The sequence below is a fragment of the Staurois parvus genome, unplaced genomic scaffold (genome assembly GCF_062004578.1).
Source record: "Staurois parvus isolate SC_StPar_1 unplaced genomic scaffold, SC_StPar_1.0 ptg000244l, whole genome shotgun sequence".
Classification (NCBI taxonomy): domain Eukaryota; kingdom Metazoa; phylum Chordata; class Amphibia; order Anura; family Ranidae; genus Staurois; species Staurois parvus.
In genome coordinates this window covers 10,304,255-10,322,814 of record NW_028318040.1, presented here as the reverse complement: position 1 = coordinate 10,322,814, position 18,560 = coordinate 10,304,255, and the positions used below count along the sequence as shown (strand labels likewise).

The 18,560-nt window shown below is 37.7% G+C and overlaps 1 protein-coding gene across 2 annotated transcripts in view; it reads right to left on the bottom strand.

Annotated features, from left to right (window-relative positions):
• Positions 1-5,944: 5,944 nt before the first annotated feature.
• LOC149459880 (NADP-dependent alcohol dehydrogenase) overlaps positions 5,945-18,560 on the bottom strand; it is a 29,461-nt gene continuing 16,845 nt past the window's right edge. For both annotated transcript variants that reach the window (XM_089680572.1, XM_089680573.1), the window contains 6 exons: positions 18,279-18,366; positions 15,047-15,263; positions 11,607-11,867; positions 9,451-9,586; positions 8,215-8,350; positions 5,945-7,074 (listed from right to left, as the gene is read on the bottom strand). In XM_089680572.1, coding sequence (XP_089536698.1) covers positions 7,050-7,074; positions 8,215-8,350; positions 9,451-9,586; positions 11,607-11,867; positions 15,047-15,263; positions 18,279-18,366 — 863 coding nt within the window. In that variant the 3' untranslated portion in view covers positions 5,945-7,049. The remainder of the gene's footprint in view (positions 7,075-8,214; positions 8,351-9,450; positions 9,587-11,606; positions 11,868-15,046; positions 15,264-18,278; positions 18,367-18,560) is intronic.

The following is an 18,560-nucleotide window of genomic DNA, read 5'->3' as shown; positions in this document are numbered from 1 at the left end:
AGCAAAATACATAGGACGGTGACAGAATAGACGTTGTAAATCTCTCATAAACAAGGAAGCATCCAGCAGTGATGAGATATTCCCGCAGAATTGCACTTGGTAGCTACGCAATGAAGACTCTCAACAAAGTTTTAACATGCAAACAAGTTACACTGAAAACAAAGATCAGACTTGTCAGTGCTCACATTTCTCAGTTGTCAATTATGGTTGTGAGAGCTGGACACTACAGAAACAGGATAGAAAGAAGTTTGACTCGTTTGAGCTTTGGTTATGGAGAAGGATTTTATGTGTGCAGTGGACAGCCCATAGAACTAATGGATCGATTTTGAAAGAGATTAAACCAGCTATGTCACTAGAAGCCCAAATGATGAAGGTGTGCCTGTCCTATTTTTGTCACGTTATCAGAAGGGAGAGATCATTGCAGAAGGAAATAATGTTTGGGAAGATTGAAGACAGAGACTGACAACTAGATGGTTGGACACATTTACTACAACTATGGGGATGACACTGGAGGATCTCACAAGACTAGCACAAAGCAGACTTCTTTTTAGAGCTCTTATTCATCAAGTCGCTAGCACTCAGATTCAAGTTGATGGCAATCAATAATAAAAATAATAATAATAATAAAGGGCCTGCAATCTGGGTTCCAGGTCAGGAAGTGTCACCCATGGGTCCAGCAGAGGTTGGAGCAATGCACACAGGTCTCCTTGTTGCATCCAGCCATTGTCTTTCACAAAGTCAAAGCTCCTAATGTAACCCATCATTGACAGATGTAGATGCTTATGCTCAGTTACAGGGGAAATTTTTGATTGTGCAGCCCTGGAAGTAAAGGAGAGGGGCGAGGGGATACTATAGGTAGATTAAACATTTTGCAAATTACCTCAACAGCAGCACCAATCATCAGGTGCGATTTCAAGGATCTATAGTATTGGATTTGTGTCCAGGGGAGAGCAGACAGTACAATTGAATCTTTCTCAAATTGTACCCATAATTTAGTTGTGGCATTAGAACACCAAGTTACCACCTTGTAGACATCTGGTAGTATAGTACTAGGTTGAGAAGCCCTATGCCGCCACATTGTTTAGGAAGAGTAAGTAAGGCTAAACACAATCTGGCAGACTTATTTTTCCAGACATCAATGGATAGCATGGATAGTATATGTACAGAAATGATTGGTTCATTTTGATAGGTAGTGCAAAAGGTACATCATTTGTGGTAACATTGTCATTTTAAGGATGTTACTGTGCCCAAATCAGGTAAGGGACAGTAATTGTCCTTTGTGCAGTGTCCAGTCAGCATGGATCTTGGCCAATAATAGGCTAAAATTAGCCTCATATAGTTTGGAGGGGTCAGGAGTGATATAGGTGTCCAGATACCTAAGGCAAGAAGAGGACCAGTGTAAGGGATATACTTGTTTCAATGTAGCCACACACTACCTGGTGGGATGGTAACACTGAGGGGCTCAGATTTGTTATAGTTTATCTAGAAGCTGAACAGATCTATGTATTGTTGGACGAGATCTAAAAGAGATGGAATCACAGAGTTCAGATTAGAGATAAATAACAGGAGATCATCAGCCTAGACTGCTATTTTGTGCTCTGTCTGTGACAGTCTCAACCCTTGTATCAGTGAGTTGGACCTTATTTGACATAGGAAGGTCTCTAAAGTTAAGATAAACATCAAGGGGCAACCCTCTCATGTTCTTTTGGAGGGGGGGAAGTATGAAGAGCAGGTCTCATTATTCCTTACTGCCACTTGTGGAAAAGCATACAGGGCTGCTATCTAAGCCAGCATATGTTGCCCCAATCCTATAAAGTGTATAGATGACTTCAGCAGCCAGTTCACCTATTTGAAGGCTTTTTGTGCATCAGTAGATAAGAGCATGAGAGGTAAGAGCAGGCAACATGAATAATACCAATGACCCTCATGATGTTTTCCCTAGCTTCCCATTGTTGGATCATCACACAAATCACACTTGGTCCTAGTGAATCAGCTGGGGGATTAGGGGAGTATCCAATTAGCCAATATTTTGGAGAAGAGCTTTATATTAACGTTTAAAAGTACTGTTGGCCTGTAGTTGCTACATTGGGTAAAATCTTTTTCTGATTGTGGAATAATGGTAATATTTGCTTGGAGCATATTCAGGAAGGGAATTATTTCTGGAGATGATTGAAATATATGCACCAAGAAAAAATGGGGTTAGGATTCCCAGGAAGGATTTAAAATAACTTATAGGTAGGCCATCTTGGCCTTCATTGTAGGAGAGCTCTCAAGCTCTTCCCTGGCTTGTATATGGAGCATTGGCATACCCAAAGAGTTGATAAATGAGGAAATTAGATCAGAGTGGAAGGTTGAGAGAGATGCATTGGGACCCCCAAGTTTATAAGGTTTTGGTAAAATGTTTGAAAAGACTGGGCAGAATCCATGACCTTGGTGCCATCAGAGGTGGGCATGTGTGACATGTAAGTCCTCAATTATGGGTCTCACAAGGCTCTTGCCAAGAGAGTCCCTCCGTAATTTGCATTTAGTATCATGGTACAACAGTGTCTTTCCCTGAGTGCCTGAAGTTCCTGTGGTGCTGAGAAGGCAAGAGACTATTTTCAATGTTTTCCAATTGTTTTATCTGCAAATATAGAGCATTACATTGGGAATTACATTTCCTTTTCAATCTGGCACAACATTTCAAAAAAATGCCCCATATGGTGAGCATGCCATATGATGAGACACAACTAGTGTTGTGGGAGTTGTTCAATTGGAAAAAAGAGGTTAAGGACTGAGATACCTTGGCCATAGTGTAGAAGTGCCTCATTTAACCTCCAAAAAAGCACTTTATGGGACTTAGTGGATAGGTCCAGCAGGAAGTGTACAGGAGTGTGATCCAACAGGAGGACTGGATAGATCACCGTGGAGCAGACCCTATATTGATCTTCATGTGAGATGAAAAAGTCATCTATCCTAGAATACATTCCATGAACGAAGGAGAATAATGAGTAGTCTCTTTCATTAAGTTCCGTAATTTTCCAAATGTCCACTAACTCAATCAAGTGTAGTTTGGCTTTTAGTTTTTTCAAGTAAGAGTATGAAAAGTTATGCACCCCTCGGGATACGTCATGCAGTAGACCTTAAAGTCCCCCCTAGTATCAAGAAATCTTCTTACTCATTTCTGTTGATGGCGAAAAACTACTGAGTAAAAAAGCTATAGTGAATACTACACAGAGTGTACCACAGTGTAAATGTGTGAAACATGGCATGCATGCACAGAAGTGCAGGTTTTAATCATGGCAAGTGCACTTACATTATTCCATATGTGGCTTCTACTAACTGCAATGATAAATACCTGCCTTACTTGCTCCAATATCACAGTGTATAGTTCTATTGGAACTGCTCCTTTGACATATTGTGTTGTATGCACATTTCATGCATGGAAGAGCGATCCCAATGCTTGTCACACAATTTTTCTTTTAATATGTATGCTCACTAAATATTCTTAATACCCTCCTTTACGTTTTTGAATTGCATCTTGATGATTCTTTTCTGCAGGTGTAACAATTACGTATGTTACATGTGACCAAAGACCATATACATCTGGGAAGGCTGCTATATGAAGAGAACTAGATACCTCCTTTTTGAATAGCCTTTTGGTTCCTCCAGTATTTGTCTGCATTATGTTGCCACTAGTAGTCAGGTGCATTGCTTTGAGCAATCACAATGCACTGTCAGAGCACAGTAAACTGTGGGTAACGGTGGGGGAACAGCCCACCAAACGCCCTTATTGTTTATGTGTTCAGTGAATACACGAACGGTTGATGTTCGAGTCGAAGTTGTGTTCGACTCGAACATCAAGCCCATCACTAGTTTCTGAATATTTTTTGGCATATCTAGTGCACTATTGTAGCACCCTTCTGTCCTGAAGAAGCAGATTTTTTCTTTGAAATGCATTGATATCAAGAAGACACTTTGCCCAAGCCTCAGAATATTTTACACATATCGCTTAAGGCAGGGGTCCTCAAACTATGGCCCGTGGGCTGGATACGGTCTGCCAAAGCCATTTATCTGGCCCGCCGAGCCAGCCAGAAAGTAAAAAAGAAAACGGACCGGCAAATAGCTAGGCTGTTCACTGGGTCCTCAGCTGTGAGTACCCAGTGAGCAGCAGCTTGGAAGTTCCTGATTTCACCTGCTGCAGCCAGAGGAGCAACAGGAGAGGAGGAGAGCACACTAGGCACTAAGTGCAGTGCATTGCGGGGACTAGTGTGTCAGTGTACAGTGCATTGCGGTGCCCAGTGCATTACAGTTTACAATGCATTCAGGAGTCCAGTGCGTTACAGAGTACAGTGCATTGCGGTGTCTAGTGCATTACGGAATCCAGTGCATTACAGTGTACAGTGGATTGCAGTGCCCAGTGCTTTACAGTGTACGGTGCATTGCGGTGTCCAGTGCATTACAGAGTACAGTGCATTGCGGTGTCCAGTGTGTTACAGTGTACAGTGAATTGCAGTGTCCAGTGTGTTACAGTGTACAGTGCATTGTGGTGTCCAGTGCATTACAGAGTACAGTGCACTTCAGTGTCCAGTGCGTTACAGAGTACAGTGCATTGCGGCCCCACGTGCATTACAGAGTCCAGTGCATTGCGGTGTTCAGTGCGTTACAGTGTACTGCATTGTGGTGTCCAGTGCATTACAGTGTACAGTGCATTGTGGTGTCTAGTGTGTTACAGAGTACAGTGCATTGCGGTGTTCAGTGCGTTACAGTGTACTGCATTGTGGTGTCCAGTGCATTACAGTGTACAGTGCGTTGTGGTGTCCAGTGTGTTACAGAGTACAGTGCATTGCGGAGTCCAGTGCGTTACAGTGTACAGTGCATTGCGATGTCCAGTGCGTTACAGAGTACAGTGCATTGCGGCCCCAAGTGCATTACAGAGTCTAGTGCATTGCGGGATTCAGTGCGTTACAGTGTACTGCATTGTGGTGTCCAGTGCGCTACAGTGTACAGTGCATTGTGGTGTCTAGTGCGTTACAGAGTACAGTGCATTGCAGTGTCCAGTGCATTACAGTTTACAAAGAATTTTAAATATTGTATTGTTTTTTCCTGTTTTTTTTTTTGCAGTTCCTCCAAGATAGCGCACATCTTAATTTTACTAAGGAAGTCACCTGGAAATACATATTGATCTGAATCACTGGGAATTGTCACCATTTATTCACAGAGACTTATGATTTGCATATGATAAGCACTGGATGTCACAATTTTTGTTGATCACATGTTTTTCTTTTTTTAATATTGATTTAATTTGGTTTATGTCAAAAAACTTTTTATGGAAATATGAATTAATTTTTGGTAATTTAAAAGAATAGTTTTTCACATTATTCACAAAGAGGAGGAGCACGGCATCATTTTTATATTTGTTTTGGAATAATTTAACACATTAAAGAGGATGTGTTGTATGTCAGCGCACCTTTAAAAATTGTAGTTTTTTATACTACATGATTAGGATTTGACAAATTAACTGTTATTTATATATTAGAGTGTGTCTTATGTAAGGGTTACACAGTTTTTATGGTTGAGTATAACCCATATGATTTTAACTGATGTATAAAAATAAAAATATGTTTTTGGTGTAATTGTTTCTGAATGTACCTATAAAGTATGACTTTTCAGAAAAATATTTTTTTTATGAGTAATGTGTGCTTATAGATATTGGTACAGATGTTGCCCTGTTTTTACATTTGGTGCTCCAACATCAGATGGCCTCATTTTATCAGATTTTTGAGGCTCATTTTTTATCCATGAAGATTTTGAAAGATTGTTTTGGAGTTTCTATTCTGACCTACAGTCCTGTATGTCTTGATGCCTTGACTTTTGCTTTATTGTTTGATTTATTTTTAAATTCACCTTATACAGATTTCCCTTGCATGGGTAAACTTATAGATTATCAAAAAACACAAACATGTTAAAGAGAATCAGATTCATTTTATTATTACTAACTTGACAGTATGTAAATGAAAATCAACAGACTTTCTTGCCATTTAACATGATTTTTATGATTCTTGTAGGTCGTCATATAGTAATAAAATACAACAAAAAATTGTAGTCTGATTCGTAACTAGCCACCTCAGGCGTATTCAAGAAGACGGTTCAAATTGCAATTACAATACATAAGGGCTTATTTAGTTGAGTACCAAGGTGTAGCTGGAGCTTAGTGATCTACATTCCTGAGCAGAGATGGGCTTTTCTGAACGAATAGCCATATCCCCTTCACCTCTATGGATCTCTTTGGCACAGACACTGGTGCACAGAAGATGCATAAACATGATCTCCTATGACCAGCACTAAGTAATTAAACAAAGCTAATCTAACTTCTCATCAAGTGCAAGTGGTATGAACACATTTAAAAATGTAGAACACAAAGCTACCAATCATATACCAGTTACCTGCATCTAGGTCAGTTAAAAGAAGAATTATGATTGGTTGCAATGGGTTGCAGCACTCTATAAATAGTCAATGTGCTTTGAACTGCTTTAGTGAATAAGCTCATGTTTATTGCTTTGTTATTAGATCTACCCTATTTTCCATAGTAGTATTTGTATTGGAAATTTTAAGTCATACAGGTGGAAAAAAAAAAAGAACAGGCTTCTAAGTATACGCCATCATACAAATATTGTGCAAAGTCAAAATGGCACTTAAAATATATTATTGAGCAAATAAAAACATTAATTCTGAAGGAAACAGCATACAGTAAGATGGGTAGAAGTACCTTCAATTACAGCTCAGCATTAATAAACTTATTATGTAGTTTAACAATTTGCAGCTCATCAAACCAGATTATATATACTCTGTCCTATTTTCCATATACTACGATTTCTACAAACAATCTGCAAAATAATTTACCATGCATTTGTCAATAAAGAATTACTACTTAAACCCCGGAATCAAATGTCACATACACCATTCATTAGAGAATAAGCATGTCAATGTAAAACATTATTGAATATGAAAGTGTGAAACAGACTGAAGATTATGGGAAGAAATTATTTGCTGGCAGATCCATTTGCTGCTTAGTATACCATAATGCTCCGAACCCTAAAGACAGAAAGGGGGGAAATATTTTTATTTGCATTGTTTTGGATTTAGGCACTATATGTTTTCAGTACAGGCATGTTATAAAGAAGTCTTCATTACCTAATTTCACTTTGCATGTTTTTGATTGCTGTATCTATTATTGACAGTGAAACTAAACCCCCTATCTTTCCAGCTAAGGAAGTTGCCATCTTAGCCTCTGTTTGACCTTCAGATATCATGGCGCTGCACAAGGGATCAGTTATGACACCAAACATTTGATGGCTTGACAGTGCAATTAAAGCGGAGTTCCACCCAAAAGGGGAAGTTCCACTTTAAAGATTGGTCCCCCACTCCCATTAAGGATTAGCACCTTTGGGGAGCGGGTACCCGAAATTGACGGGTACCCTCTCCCACTTTCGCTGCGATAGCCTAGGCGATCGGAAGCGGAAGTTGTCCCCCTACGCTCCCTTCCTGTAGTCTTCTGGGACACGTAACAGGTCCCAGAAGACGATAGGGACATTCAGGAAGCACAGCGCTACTGGTGCATGCACAGTGGGCACCTGGCTGTGAAGCCGCAAGCTGTCAAGGCCGGGTACCCACTCTGAAGATGCCAGTGCCTGGAATACAGGACAGCCGGTAAAATATATACACTGTGTGTGTGTATATATATATATATATAATCATTATACAGGATTTATATAGCGCCAACAGTTTGCTCAGTGCTTTACAATATAAAGGGAGACAATACAGCAACAATACAGTTCAATACAAGAGGGTTAGCAGGGCCCTGCTCCTAAGAAATATATAGATACAGTTTAAAATCCCTTTTAATGTAAAAATCATATAATTTTATGCTAAAGCCTGGTGCACATGGTAAGTTTTTTTTTTTGTTCAACCAAGTGGGCTTAACAATAAAAAACTGAGCAGTTTGCTGTACTAACTATACAATGTTAGTACAGTGATCTCCCTGCTAAGCTATTGTGTTCTGCAAGAGCTGATTGTTGCTGTTTTTCCAGCATACCTATTCGACAGAAGCCGGGTGAGAGGCTGACTTCTGTTGGACAGGTTGCTGTACACACAGGCCAAATGTCGGCCAGTATCTGTTGAGCCGGCCGATATGAAATATTAAGTATTCAATAATTGTAAGTTTTATACACATACCCTTGTCCACTGGTGAGTAGCTCAAATGCCTTATTGATCTGATCCAGTGTCAATTTCGTGCTCACCAAGAAGTTAACATTGATTTTTTTCTTCATGTAATCATCTACAAGCTTTGAGACTTCATCTCCTTTAAAGCCTACAAAATAAAATCAATATTATTAGTATATTTAGATATTCCTTCTGCACCATTCAGATTGCTATTTACAAACTCAGCATCACATCGAACTTTTCACTTTGTCTCAGTCCATTCTTATCCTGGTTAAAGGCAAGGCAAGAATTTCAAAATGTGTACCTTTTGTGGCTAGGCTGGCCCAATATTCATGAATTACAGCTGTCAGCTGGCCCTGACGTTGTCAACTTTTTGTCAATTGAAAAATAAACTGAATGGGGTGGGAGTGTTACTAATGTGACTTAGGTATTTTGAGCATTGGGATACAGAGCCAGGATTTAATTAACATAAAAAACAAAAATTGTTCTTTACTTTTGGAAAGAAAAGTGTATGTTTTATTTTGAGAATTCAACCTTTCATATAGGTTCTAAAATTATGTTTCTTTTATGAAAGAAAAAACACAAATTTCATGAAAAAAGCGATAACTAAGAGAAGGAGGGGATGAAAGATTTAAAGTGATATTAAACCCAAATCCAAAAATATAATATATTGCAACTTACCGATCAGTAAATGTGAGGATGCGCCATTTTTTGATCGGCCAAAGTATCGACACCTTGTGATGCAATTTGCGTCCATACAAAATGTATGGATGAAAAATTGCACCACAAAGAATAGCATGCGATTTGAACAGGAATGCCATTCCTGCCCAAATCGCACGTGGTTTCTCCACTGCTCCTGTGTGAACCCAGGCTTGTCGTAAAACCTGCCAGCACTGATCCCATGCTGAGCGGAGAGTGGTAGAGAAGGGCATGTGGGAATGTATATCTTGGTGTCAGCCATCAAATGATGGAGGCAGAGACTCCGGATTCTCAGCTGTAGAAGAAGAGAGAAAGCCGCAGGGATTTGAAATCCCCAATGCTTTTTCTCCTCTCCTTGCAAGGATGACAGTACGGGTTAGGCGGCTTCTGATTGGTCAGCACCGTCACAGGGTATCGGGAGCATTTTTTAGCACAAATATATCGGTGCATCCCTATTACATATATACATACAAACATGCAAATACACATAGACATACACATATGTACACGTAAAGCAACAGGTGACTCACAGGTAAAATATAGCCATACCTCCAAATATAGATCCTTTCAATGATCGCCCTGTCAGTAGTAAGAGTGGATTAAGGGTAAGATGCTCATTTGGAGATGATAATCCAAGCACTACAGTTACTCCGCTACCACAATAAGTGGATTGCAATGCATTCATCTGAAAAATGATTTTTATGACATATGTAGAAGTGTACATACCAAGAACTGCATATGTTATTTACCTTGATTATGTGAAAGACTTTCATTTATAATCCCAGGAAAGTAACTGATTACTTTGTAAAAAGTTTTACATTACATTATATGAATTATATAACATTATTTACTGATCATGAAATTGTATTTTTATGGGGGTCAAACTGTAAAAGTGCACTAAATGTGTTCTCTATTAGCAAGCCAATTTACAGTGCTTATTATTATTAGTATTATTATTATATAAGATTTATATAGCTACAACAGTTTGTGCAGTGCTTTACCGCTTTCCTGCCGCCCTATAGCAGAAATACTGTTACAGGGTGGCAGGGGTGTGCAAAGTCAAGTACATATACCTGATTTTGCATGTCAAGGTAGGGGGCGTGCACTACCCGCACCGCTATTTGTGGCCTCGGCTGTCAATCACCGGGTCCCCTGCCGGTGATTACTAGTTGGCACCCAGTGATCGCTGAGTATTACTGACTTGAAAAGAACTGTATGTAAACAATACAGCTCTTTCCCTTGTCAGCTCCTGCACACTGCTTTGTATGGCTCTGCATAGCAAAGCAGTGTGCTTACAGTGGAAAGCACAGACACAGCCTCATATTAAAACACACACAGCACACAGTTAACCCTTTGATCGCCCCAGATGTTAACCCCTTCCTGCCCAGTGTCATTAGTACAGTGTCAGTGCTTTTTATTAGCATTAATCACTGTATTGGTGTCACTGGGGATGTCAGTGACACCAAGTCAGTTCCCCTCAGTGTCAGAATGCCCACCGCAGTCCCACAGTCCCACTATAAGTCGCAGATTGCTGCCATTACTAGAAAAAAAAATCCAGTATATATACCGCCATTTGTAAATGCTATAATTTTCACGTAACCAAATTAATTTACACATATTGGGATTTTTTTTTTAGCAAAGGCATGTAGCAGAATACATTTTGCCCTAAATTTATGATGAAATCTTATATTTTACATTTTTTATTGGACATGTTTAATAGCAAAAAGTAACAAATATTGTTTTTTTCTCAAAATTGTCAGTATTTTTTTGTTTATAGCGCAAAAAATAAAAAACGCAGAGGCAATCAAATACCAGCGAAAGAAAGCGCTATTTGTGGGGAAAAAAGGACGTAAATTTAATTTAGGTGCAGTGTTGCATGACCACGCAATTGTCAGTTAAAATAATGCAGTGCCGTATTGCAAAAAATGGCCTGCTCATGAAGGGGAGTAAATCCTCTGGAGGGCAAGTGGTTAAAGTCATTTTCATGACAAAGAGGGACTTTGCAATTCATTGCAGTTCATCTGATCACTCTTCATAACATTCTGGAGTATATGCAAATTGCCATCATAAAAACTGAGGCAGCGCCTTAATGAGAAAAATGGCCTGGTCAGGAAGGGGGGTAAATCCTCTGGTGGGCAAGTGGTTAAAATATAAATTTTATTTTTTACCCTTTGGTAGACCATTCACATTGATTGCATTGATAGTCTGCCTCAATGTATTACATTCTGTGAATGGAAGAGGAGCAATTGAATGACAGGTCTCCATTGCCCATTTCCAGAACGCAGTCCATTGTGCAAGCATAGTAATACAAGCAATATGAATGATAAAGAGGGGAAAAGGAGGTGGGCAAACAGTGCAACTTTTCTCTGTAGCAACAACTGCTGTTATCTCTCATTGTGCTGGAAGACAACGGATCAGGGCATTATCGGGTGGCTATAAAGAAGGCGCTACAGGAAAGATTTTTACCAGAAGCAGCCACCTGCAGGTAATAGAATATACAGCATTACACGTAACTAATGTGTCTGGTGTTATATACCAAAAACCAGAACCAAACTTCAGATTTAAGACTATATGAAGAGAACTATACATTTTTGATGAGTAATTAATTTTGGCTTAAAAATGTAACTGACAATTCACATTCTGGATTTTTTGCTTTGTAGATTTAAATATATAATAAATGGTAACATCAGCAAGCTTTAACTTACCATAGTTTCAATGCGTCCAGCACATTCAATGGCAAAATCCACACCTCCATTAGTCTTCTCACAAATAACCTCATAAATTGGTTTATCAAAATCTTTAGGGTTTAGGCATTCTGTGGCTCCCAATTCAATGGCTTTTGGAAATTTTTCTTTGTGAGTTCCAACCCCAATAATACGTGAAGCTCCAGCAGCTTTGCATCCAGCTATGGCTGAGAAGCCAACACCTCCCAATCCAAAAACAGCACAGGTAGAACCTGGAGTTACCTGAAGGAAAAGAAATGCTTAAAGCCTAAATGTAACTTAAAAAAAAGCAGAAAGTCAGCACAGGGGACAAAACTAAAGTTGCTTTCACACTGAGGAGTTTTTGAAGCGCTTTTGTGTTAAAAATAAAGTGCAAGAAAAGCTCATAAAAAATGCTTCCCTATGTATGTCTATGTATGTTTTCACACTGGTGTGTTGCGCTTCCGTTACAGTGTAAAAAATCCTTCTGGCAGCATTTTTTGTGCATGTTTGTTCAGTTAAATAAACCACACCAAAAACACCTCTTCCTATTGAAATCAATTGAAAACTCTTCAAAAACGTCTCAAAAATGCACCCGAGAAGAGTTTTTGGTGCAATTTTAAAGTCACTTCCCACACTGAAGAAAAATATATTTGAAATATATTTTTAAAATATTCTTCCTAAATATATTGACATATATTTGAAATACTACAATTTTAGCCATATTCAATATATTTCAAAATATATTTCAATAAATATAGATATATTTATATATGATATATAAAAACCGCATTTCAACATGCAGTATATATATATATATATATATATATATATACTTCATGTTTCAATGCGTTTTTTATATATTACAACATATATGAAAAATATGTTTAAAAATATATATTTTTAAATATATTCTTCAGATTTTTTTTAACATAAAAAAGTAATTTTAACATATATTTTTACATATATTTGTAAATGCATTCCAAAAATGTAGATTTGTATTTTTAAAGACATACAGTATATTTGAAATGTATTTTTAAAAATATTTTTCATATATTTTGTAATAAAAACGCATTTCAACATACAGTGTGTGTATATATATATATACATATATATATATATATATATATATATATATATATATTTATTGAAATATATTTTGAAATATATTGAATATGGCCAAAATTTTAGTATTTCAAATATATGTCAATATATTTGGGAAGAATATTTTTTAAATATAGTTCAAATATATTTTTCTTCCATATGGGTTGCCATTTTAAAAATGCACCGAAAGCATGGCAGTGGATCAGTGTGGAAGTAGCCTTACAGTCAGTAGGATTACCCTTGTGCTGATTCCTCTTCCATTAGTTAAAATCTTTGTGCTTCATGTCCCCCACCCCCATCCCCTGCCTTCATAACCTTCCTGTGTGGCCAGAGTTAATACAACAGCCTGTTAGTTGTATTAACTTGAGGGTTGGAGTCATGAATGGGGGAATATTTCTACTAATAGAAGAGGAATCATCACAAGGAACACATCCTACTGGCTGTAAGATATGTCTCTTGTGCTTTTTTTTAAATCTTAGCTACACTCAGCTTTAGGCTAGGTTCACATTAATGCAGTACGGTAGATTGCATATGATTTGCACAGGAACCGCACCGCATTCCTGTGCAAATCACATGCGATTTGTGTGCGGTGTGATTGGAGCCATACATTTTGTATGGCCCCAATCGCACCGCACCTGCACCAAAAAGGTGCAGGACCATTTTTTGGGTCCACACTAGAATTGGATCGCATGGGAATTCACACCTATGCAATCCAATTCTGCACATCGCACCGTGGTTTGTGGAATGATTTAAGGGTGTTGTTAATTTAACAAGCACACCCACATCGGTTCACAAGAACAGGGTGTGATTCTGATGCGGTGCGGAATTCACACAGAAAACTGCAAATTCCAAACCGCATCAATGTGAACCCAGCCTTAAAGTTACTAAAGCAACTTAATATTAATATCAGTGCTTTCTTGCTTGGGAGAGCATGGGCAGTTCTATTTTGCATACATTACATTAAAACATCAGGCTTTATTGTGTATTAGTATCATTATAGCCAGCAACAAAGTTACATTCCTAGCAATGTTATGTTTTAAAACATCATTCATACATGACCTTATCACAAAGTGATAAAAAGCAAATGATAAACTAGTTGCTCATCTTTGGGATATTGGTTCAAAACAATTGATTCAAGCTATGTGAATTGCATTGCCTTTATGGTTTACATATTTCTTAACTTAGACCTATTATTATCTTTTCAAGTCTGATTAAAAAAATCTGATATCCAATAACATACAGTATATTTAACTTTTTTTTTTATTCACAAAATGATAAAAAGCAAATGATGAATTAGTTGCTCATCTTTGGGATATTGGTTCAAAACAATTGATTCAAGCTATGTGAATTGCATTGCCTTTATGGTTTACATATTTCTTAACTTAGACCTATTATTATCTTTTCAAGTCTGATTAAAAATATATCCAACTACGTACAGCATAGGGTGTTATACAGTATATTTAACTTTTTTTTTTTTTATTCAAAAGCTGGCCATGAGCTCCACTCAAGTGACTGTTTTTAGGCTACACTTAAAGGACCATTGAGATTGCCTCCTGAGATGTCATCAATCTGCTGCAAATATGAGGAATTAATTTCCTCAGTGTCCCTAATCCAGTGATCATATACTCAGACTGTACATGGTAATTTTTTAGGAGATTACAGAAAGAGAAGCAACATCAGTTGCTGAGCTGTGTCAGAGAATCTGCATACACACAGCAAAGAATATAAATGCTACATCACAGGATCTATATGTTTGCATTATCCTTGGTACAGTATCTTAGATTCTGACCTTGGATGATGCCTTATCAAAAATTGGCCAAAAATGAAGGCCATGTCAGGAGGAGTCCCTTGATCCCTTTTAGAGGTGATAAATTCTGGTGCTACCCTAAGTATTATTTAGAATGTATGCACCTAACACAATAAAATATATATGACACTATGTGCAGTAGGTCTGTTTTAAAAGATCTAGTGCTCAGGGTTTTCCTGTCCAGATAGTGCTTGCTGTAGCCCCAGCTCACATATCTGTTGAAGCAAACCATCCTTGACAGCTTTTACCATGTTGTTCTATTAGTACTCCACATCTTCTTTCTTTTAATACATAATCTATTGTGGCTTTAAGATAACAGCCATTCACAAAAGGGCAAGAGATAGAGAAGTCAAGATAAAGCATACAGGCTAAAGAAAAAGGATTTAAAATCTGAATGCAGATGGTTTTAGGATGGGCTTGCAAATATGAGCTATATCAATTCCGAACCCCATTTATGCAAAACAAAGTATCAGATAATACATGCTCACATTATTGCCTATGCTTTCAATAATAAAATGAAAGAGATAATTACCTTAGCAGTGTTTACAGCTGCACCATATCCAGTGGCAAATCCACATCCTATAAGGCAACTTTCAAGAGGGGCTTGAGGATTTATTTTGGCAACTGCTATGTCAGCCACAACAGTGTATTCAGTGAAAGTGCTTGTACCCATTAAGTTGTAAATTGGTTTGCCTTTGCATGTAAATCGGCTGGTCATGTCCAGCATCAGCCCTGTTTTTGTACCCATGCTGTTCAATAAAACAATATTAGAATAATAAGATGTAAGCAATTTAAAACATTAGTGCAATGCAATTACAGATTTTGTTCAACTTAAAAAAGACATGGATGCTAAAGCTTTTTCCAATTAACTCATATCATAGTTATAGGTGGAGGTCTAAAACAAAATTAAACTATTAAGGCCCCTTTCACACAACCGTTCTGCGCAGGTCTGCTTGTCAATTTTTCAAGTGGACCTGATCAGATGGTCTATTCATTCCTATGGGCTGTTTACACCCGCCTACCTCCAATCCTGCCCGGTCTAGTAGAAAAGAAAATGGTGGGGATCTGTTCTCCTTCTTGTAAGGCTGCTCTGATCAGAGGTAGTCAGGTGTAAACAGACAGCAGAGTTCGTTTACATCTGACAGCCTATAGAGCAGAGCTAAACTTTCAGGTCCACTCTGTATAAACTGAGCAGATATGGACTTGCTATCTGCCCACTCTGCTCTGATCAGCAAGGGATCTGTAAGAGAATCCCCTGCTGATCGGAACGCAGTCCGCCCTGTGTAAGGGGCCTAAAATGACAAGAGCTTTAAAACATTGGGGCTTTAAAGATAATAGAAGCCAACTCTTAGGATGCAGTCAATATTTTAAGTATAATCAGTAAACAGAACTAGAATAATTATTAACTGGCTAAGAAAAAATGGTATGTTAAAAATCATTGGCAGATTTCTAGCTAAATTGGGCAGCACAGTGGCCAAATGGTTAGCACTTTCTCCTGGCAGTACAAGGGTCATTAGTTCTAATCCGAACGATGGCACCACCTGCCTCCGAGGTTTCCTCCGAGTACTCCGGTTTCCTTCCACACTCCAAAGACATACTGGTAGGTTAATTGGATAAATAAATATATTGTTTTGTACCTAATGGATATATTTTTTGAATAAGCACATTTGTAGTTGACAAATGTAAATTGTTGATGATGAATTGTCAAGCAAATTAGGCAGCTACAGCATTTTAGATGGCTGACAACTTTATATTTGTACATTCATTTTAGCTAGATGAATCAGCTGTGGCATTTGGAAATCACATCTTTTGGGTTTGCTTTAGTAGTGTTTTATAGAATGACATATGGGAGTCTGTTGAATGTATGGATCATGAACAGCATTGGCTGTGGGTGCAACCAGGAGCAAACACTATAGACACCCTAATGTTACTAGGTAAGTAGAATGCAGCAAGTGCCAAATAATGGTCCATATTATCTTTTATTCTTTATAGCAAAGTCCCAACTAGTAGAAAAGGAATAACCAACACATTCGGGGGCCAAAGCATCCCCCATCATCAGGGCTATAATACAAATCTATCTATCTATCTATCTATCTATCTATCTATCTATCTATCTATCTATCTATATATTAAAAACTGTATAAATCATATATAAATACACAAAGAAGGGCAGGAAACTCTTCATTATGTTTGAGAGTGAGATCGGCTTTCAAATCTAATCATGTGTATTATGATTGATCTTGCTATTTATCCCTTTCTCTCTATATTTATATTATAGTCTTTTTAAATGGAATTTTTATATATGGATTGTTTGTATATTTTTATAATCATATTGATTTTAGAATGCAGAGCATGTGATTTAGGATGAACGTATTGATTCTACATTTGAATGATAGGAAATAGTATGCTTATCCATTTGAATAATTACTTCTTTGTGTTTTTGTATATGATTTATACACTTTTTACTATTCATATATATTTGTATTATAGCCCTGATGAAGGGGGATGCTTTGGCCCCTGAAATGCAGCGCCATCTGTCCACGCTTCCTAAAATTACATTGTCCTGAAAGCTGAATCCATTTTTGGCATTTTACAGTGTTTACATGTTGGAATTGTGCCAGGAGTGTACACTTCATTGCACAAATGCCAGAGGCAGTGTACAAAAGAGAATGCTAGCAGACAGCTAAAACAGTCTTTTCTACCAAAATATGGACAAATTAGTCCGTGTGAGGCAGGAAACATGCTCTCCCCTGCTCTGACAGATAAAAGGATTCTTTGGACCATTAATAAAAACCACACCTCTGTCAATTATTAGTTATTAGTAAAGGGTTAAAAGTTTTCAAAAGGTTTTCAGTGTTCTTTAGTCTAGGACGTCTAGAGAACAAAACCCTATCTAGGGTTGGAACTGGTTAAGCTAAGCTTTACCCTGTATTTACCCTGGGTGAGACATCCGTCTGCAGAATATATAACCCTCACAAAGTTACTTTACAGTATTTAAAGTGTGGAATGTTTGGAAGGCTAGAAACAGGAGCATGAACATTCTCCAGGATGGCCAACAAGCATCCATTTCAGCTCCTCCCTTTACAATCAAAAGGTCTGCCATGGGTGCCATATGTCTTGATCATGTTTTGCTAAATCTGGAAGTCAAGCTACCCAAACACCAGTGTGGTTCCTATCGCATGGCAATTTTTAATTCTTTCCATTCTATATTCACTGAATTTAACAAGAAACAAGTTGTTTTACTTACCCACACTTTTACTCTCATGAGTTCTGAAATAAATGCACATTTTTTTCTATTCTGAATACTAATATATACCAAAAGTCCTTTGATCTAGTTGAAAAGGACCTGAATTTCAAGTGTAAACATACACAGTTCCATGCATAGTCCTATTAGCCAAAATGCAACAGACTGCTATAAATAAACCCTTATTTAAACAGCCAAGATTTTTCTGTAGGGCAGTGAGCTGCTACCCACTGGCCGAAAGAAAAAAAACTAAAAGGGCATAGCCAGCTTTAGATTTCTGTGCATATTCTAATACATTTTGATCAGTTGTGGACCATCCATGAATTTGCGCCTGTTCACTTTTAGAGTTTAGTTCACCCTAAGTAGAAGTCAAGCATTGTTATTATATAGAGACAGACATGATAATATTAGAACAATTCAAGATAAAACTATACTTCCACAAGTAAAGATATAAAATATGCTTTGTTTTCTCATATAGCTTTCAGGTAGAATAGGTATGATAGGCAAAATACAGTCTTACTCATTTTTATCACAGAAGTTGCTATTTGAACTTTTACAGGCTCTGCAAGATCCACATTGTGGTACAAAAAGTGGGATTACTTTGTCACCTGTGAACAGAAAAAGAGGAATTAGAAGACATTTTATCTATATAAAGAAAATGAGGTACAAAAAACACAATAACAAACAGGTTTACTATGCAATATGCTGTAAAATACTTTTCTTGTCAATGTTGTTTAAAAAAGCATGGGAATATGGTATTCCTGCTCGTGCATTTTTTATTAACAACATTTATCTTTTTGTC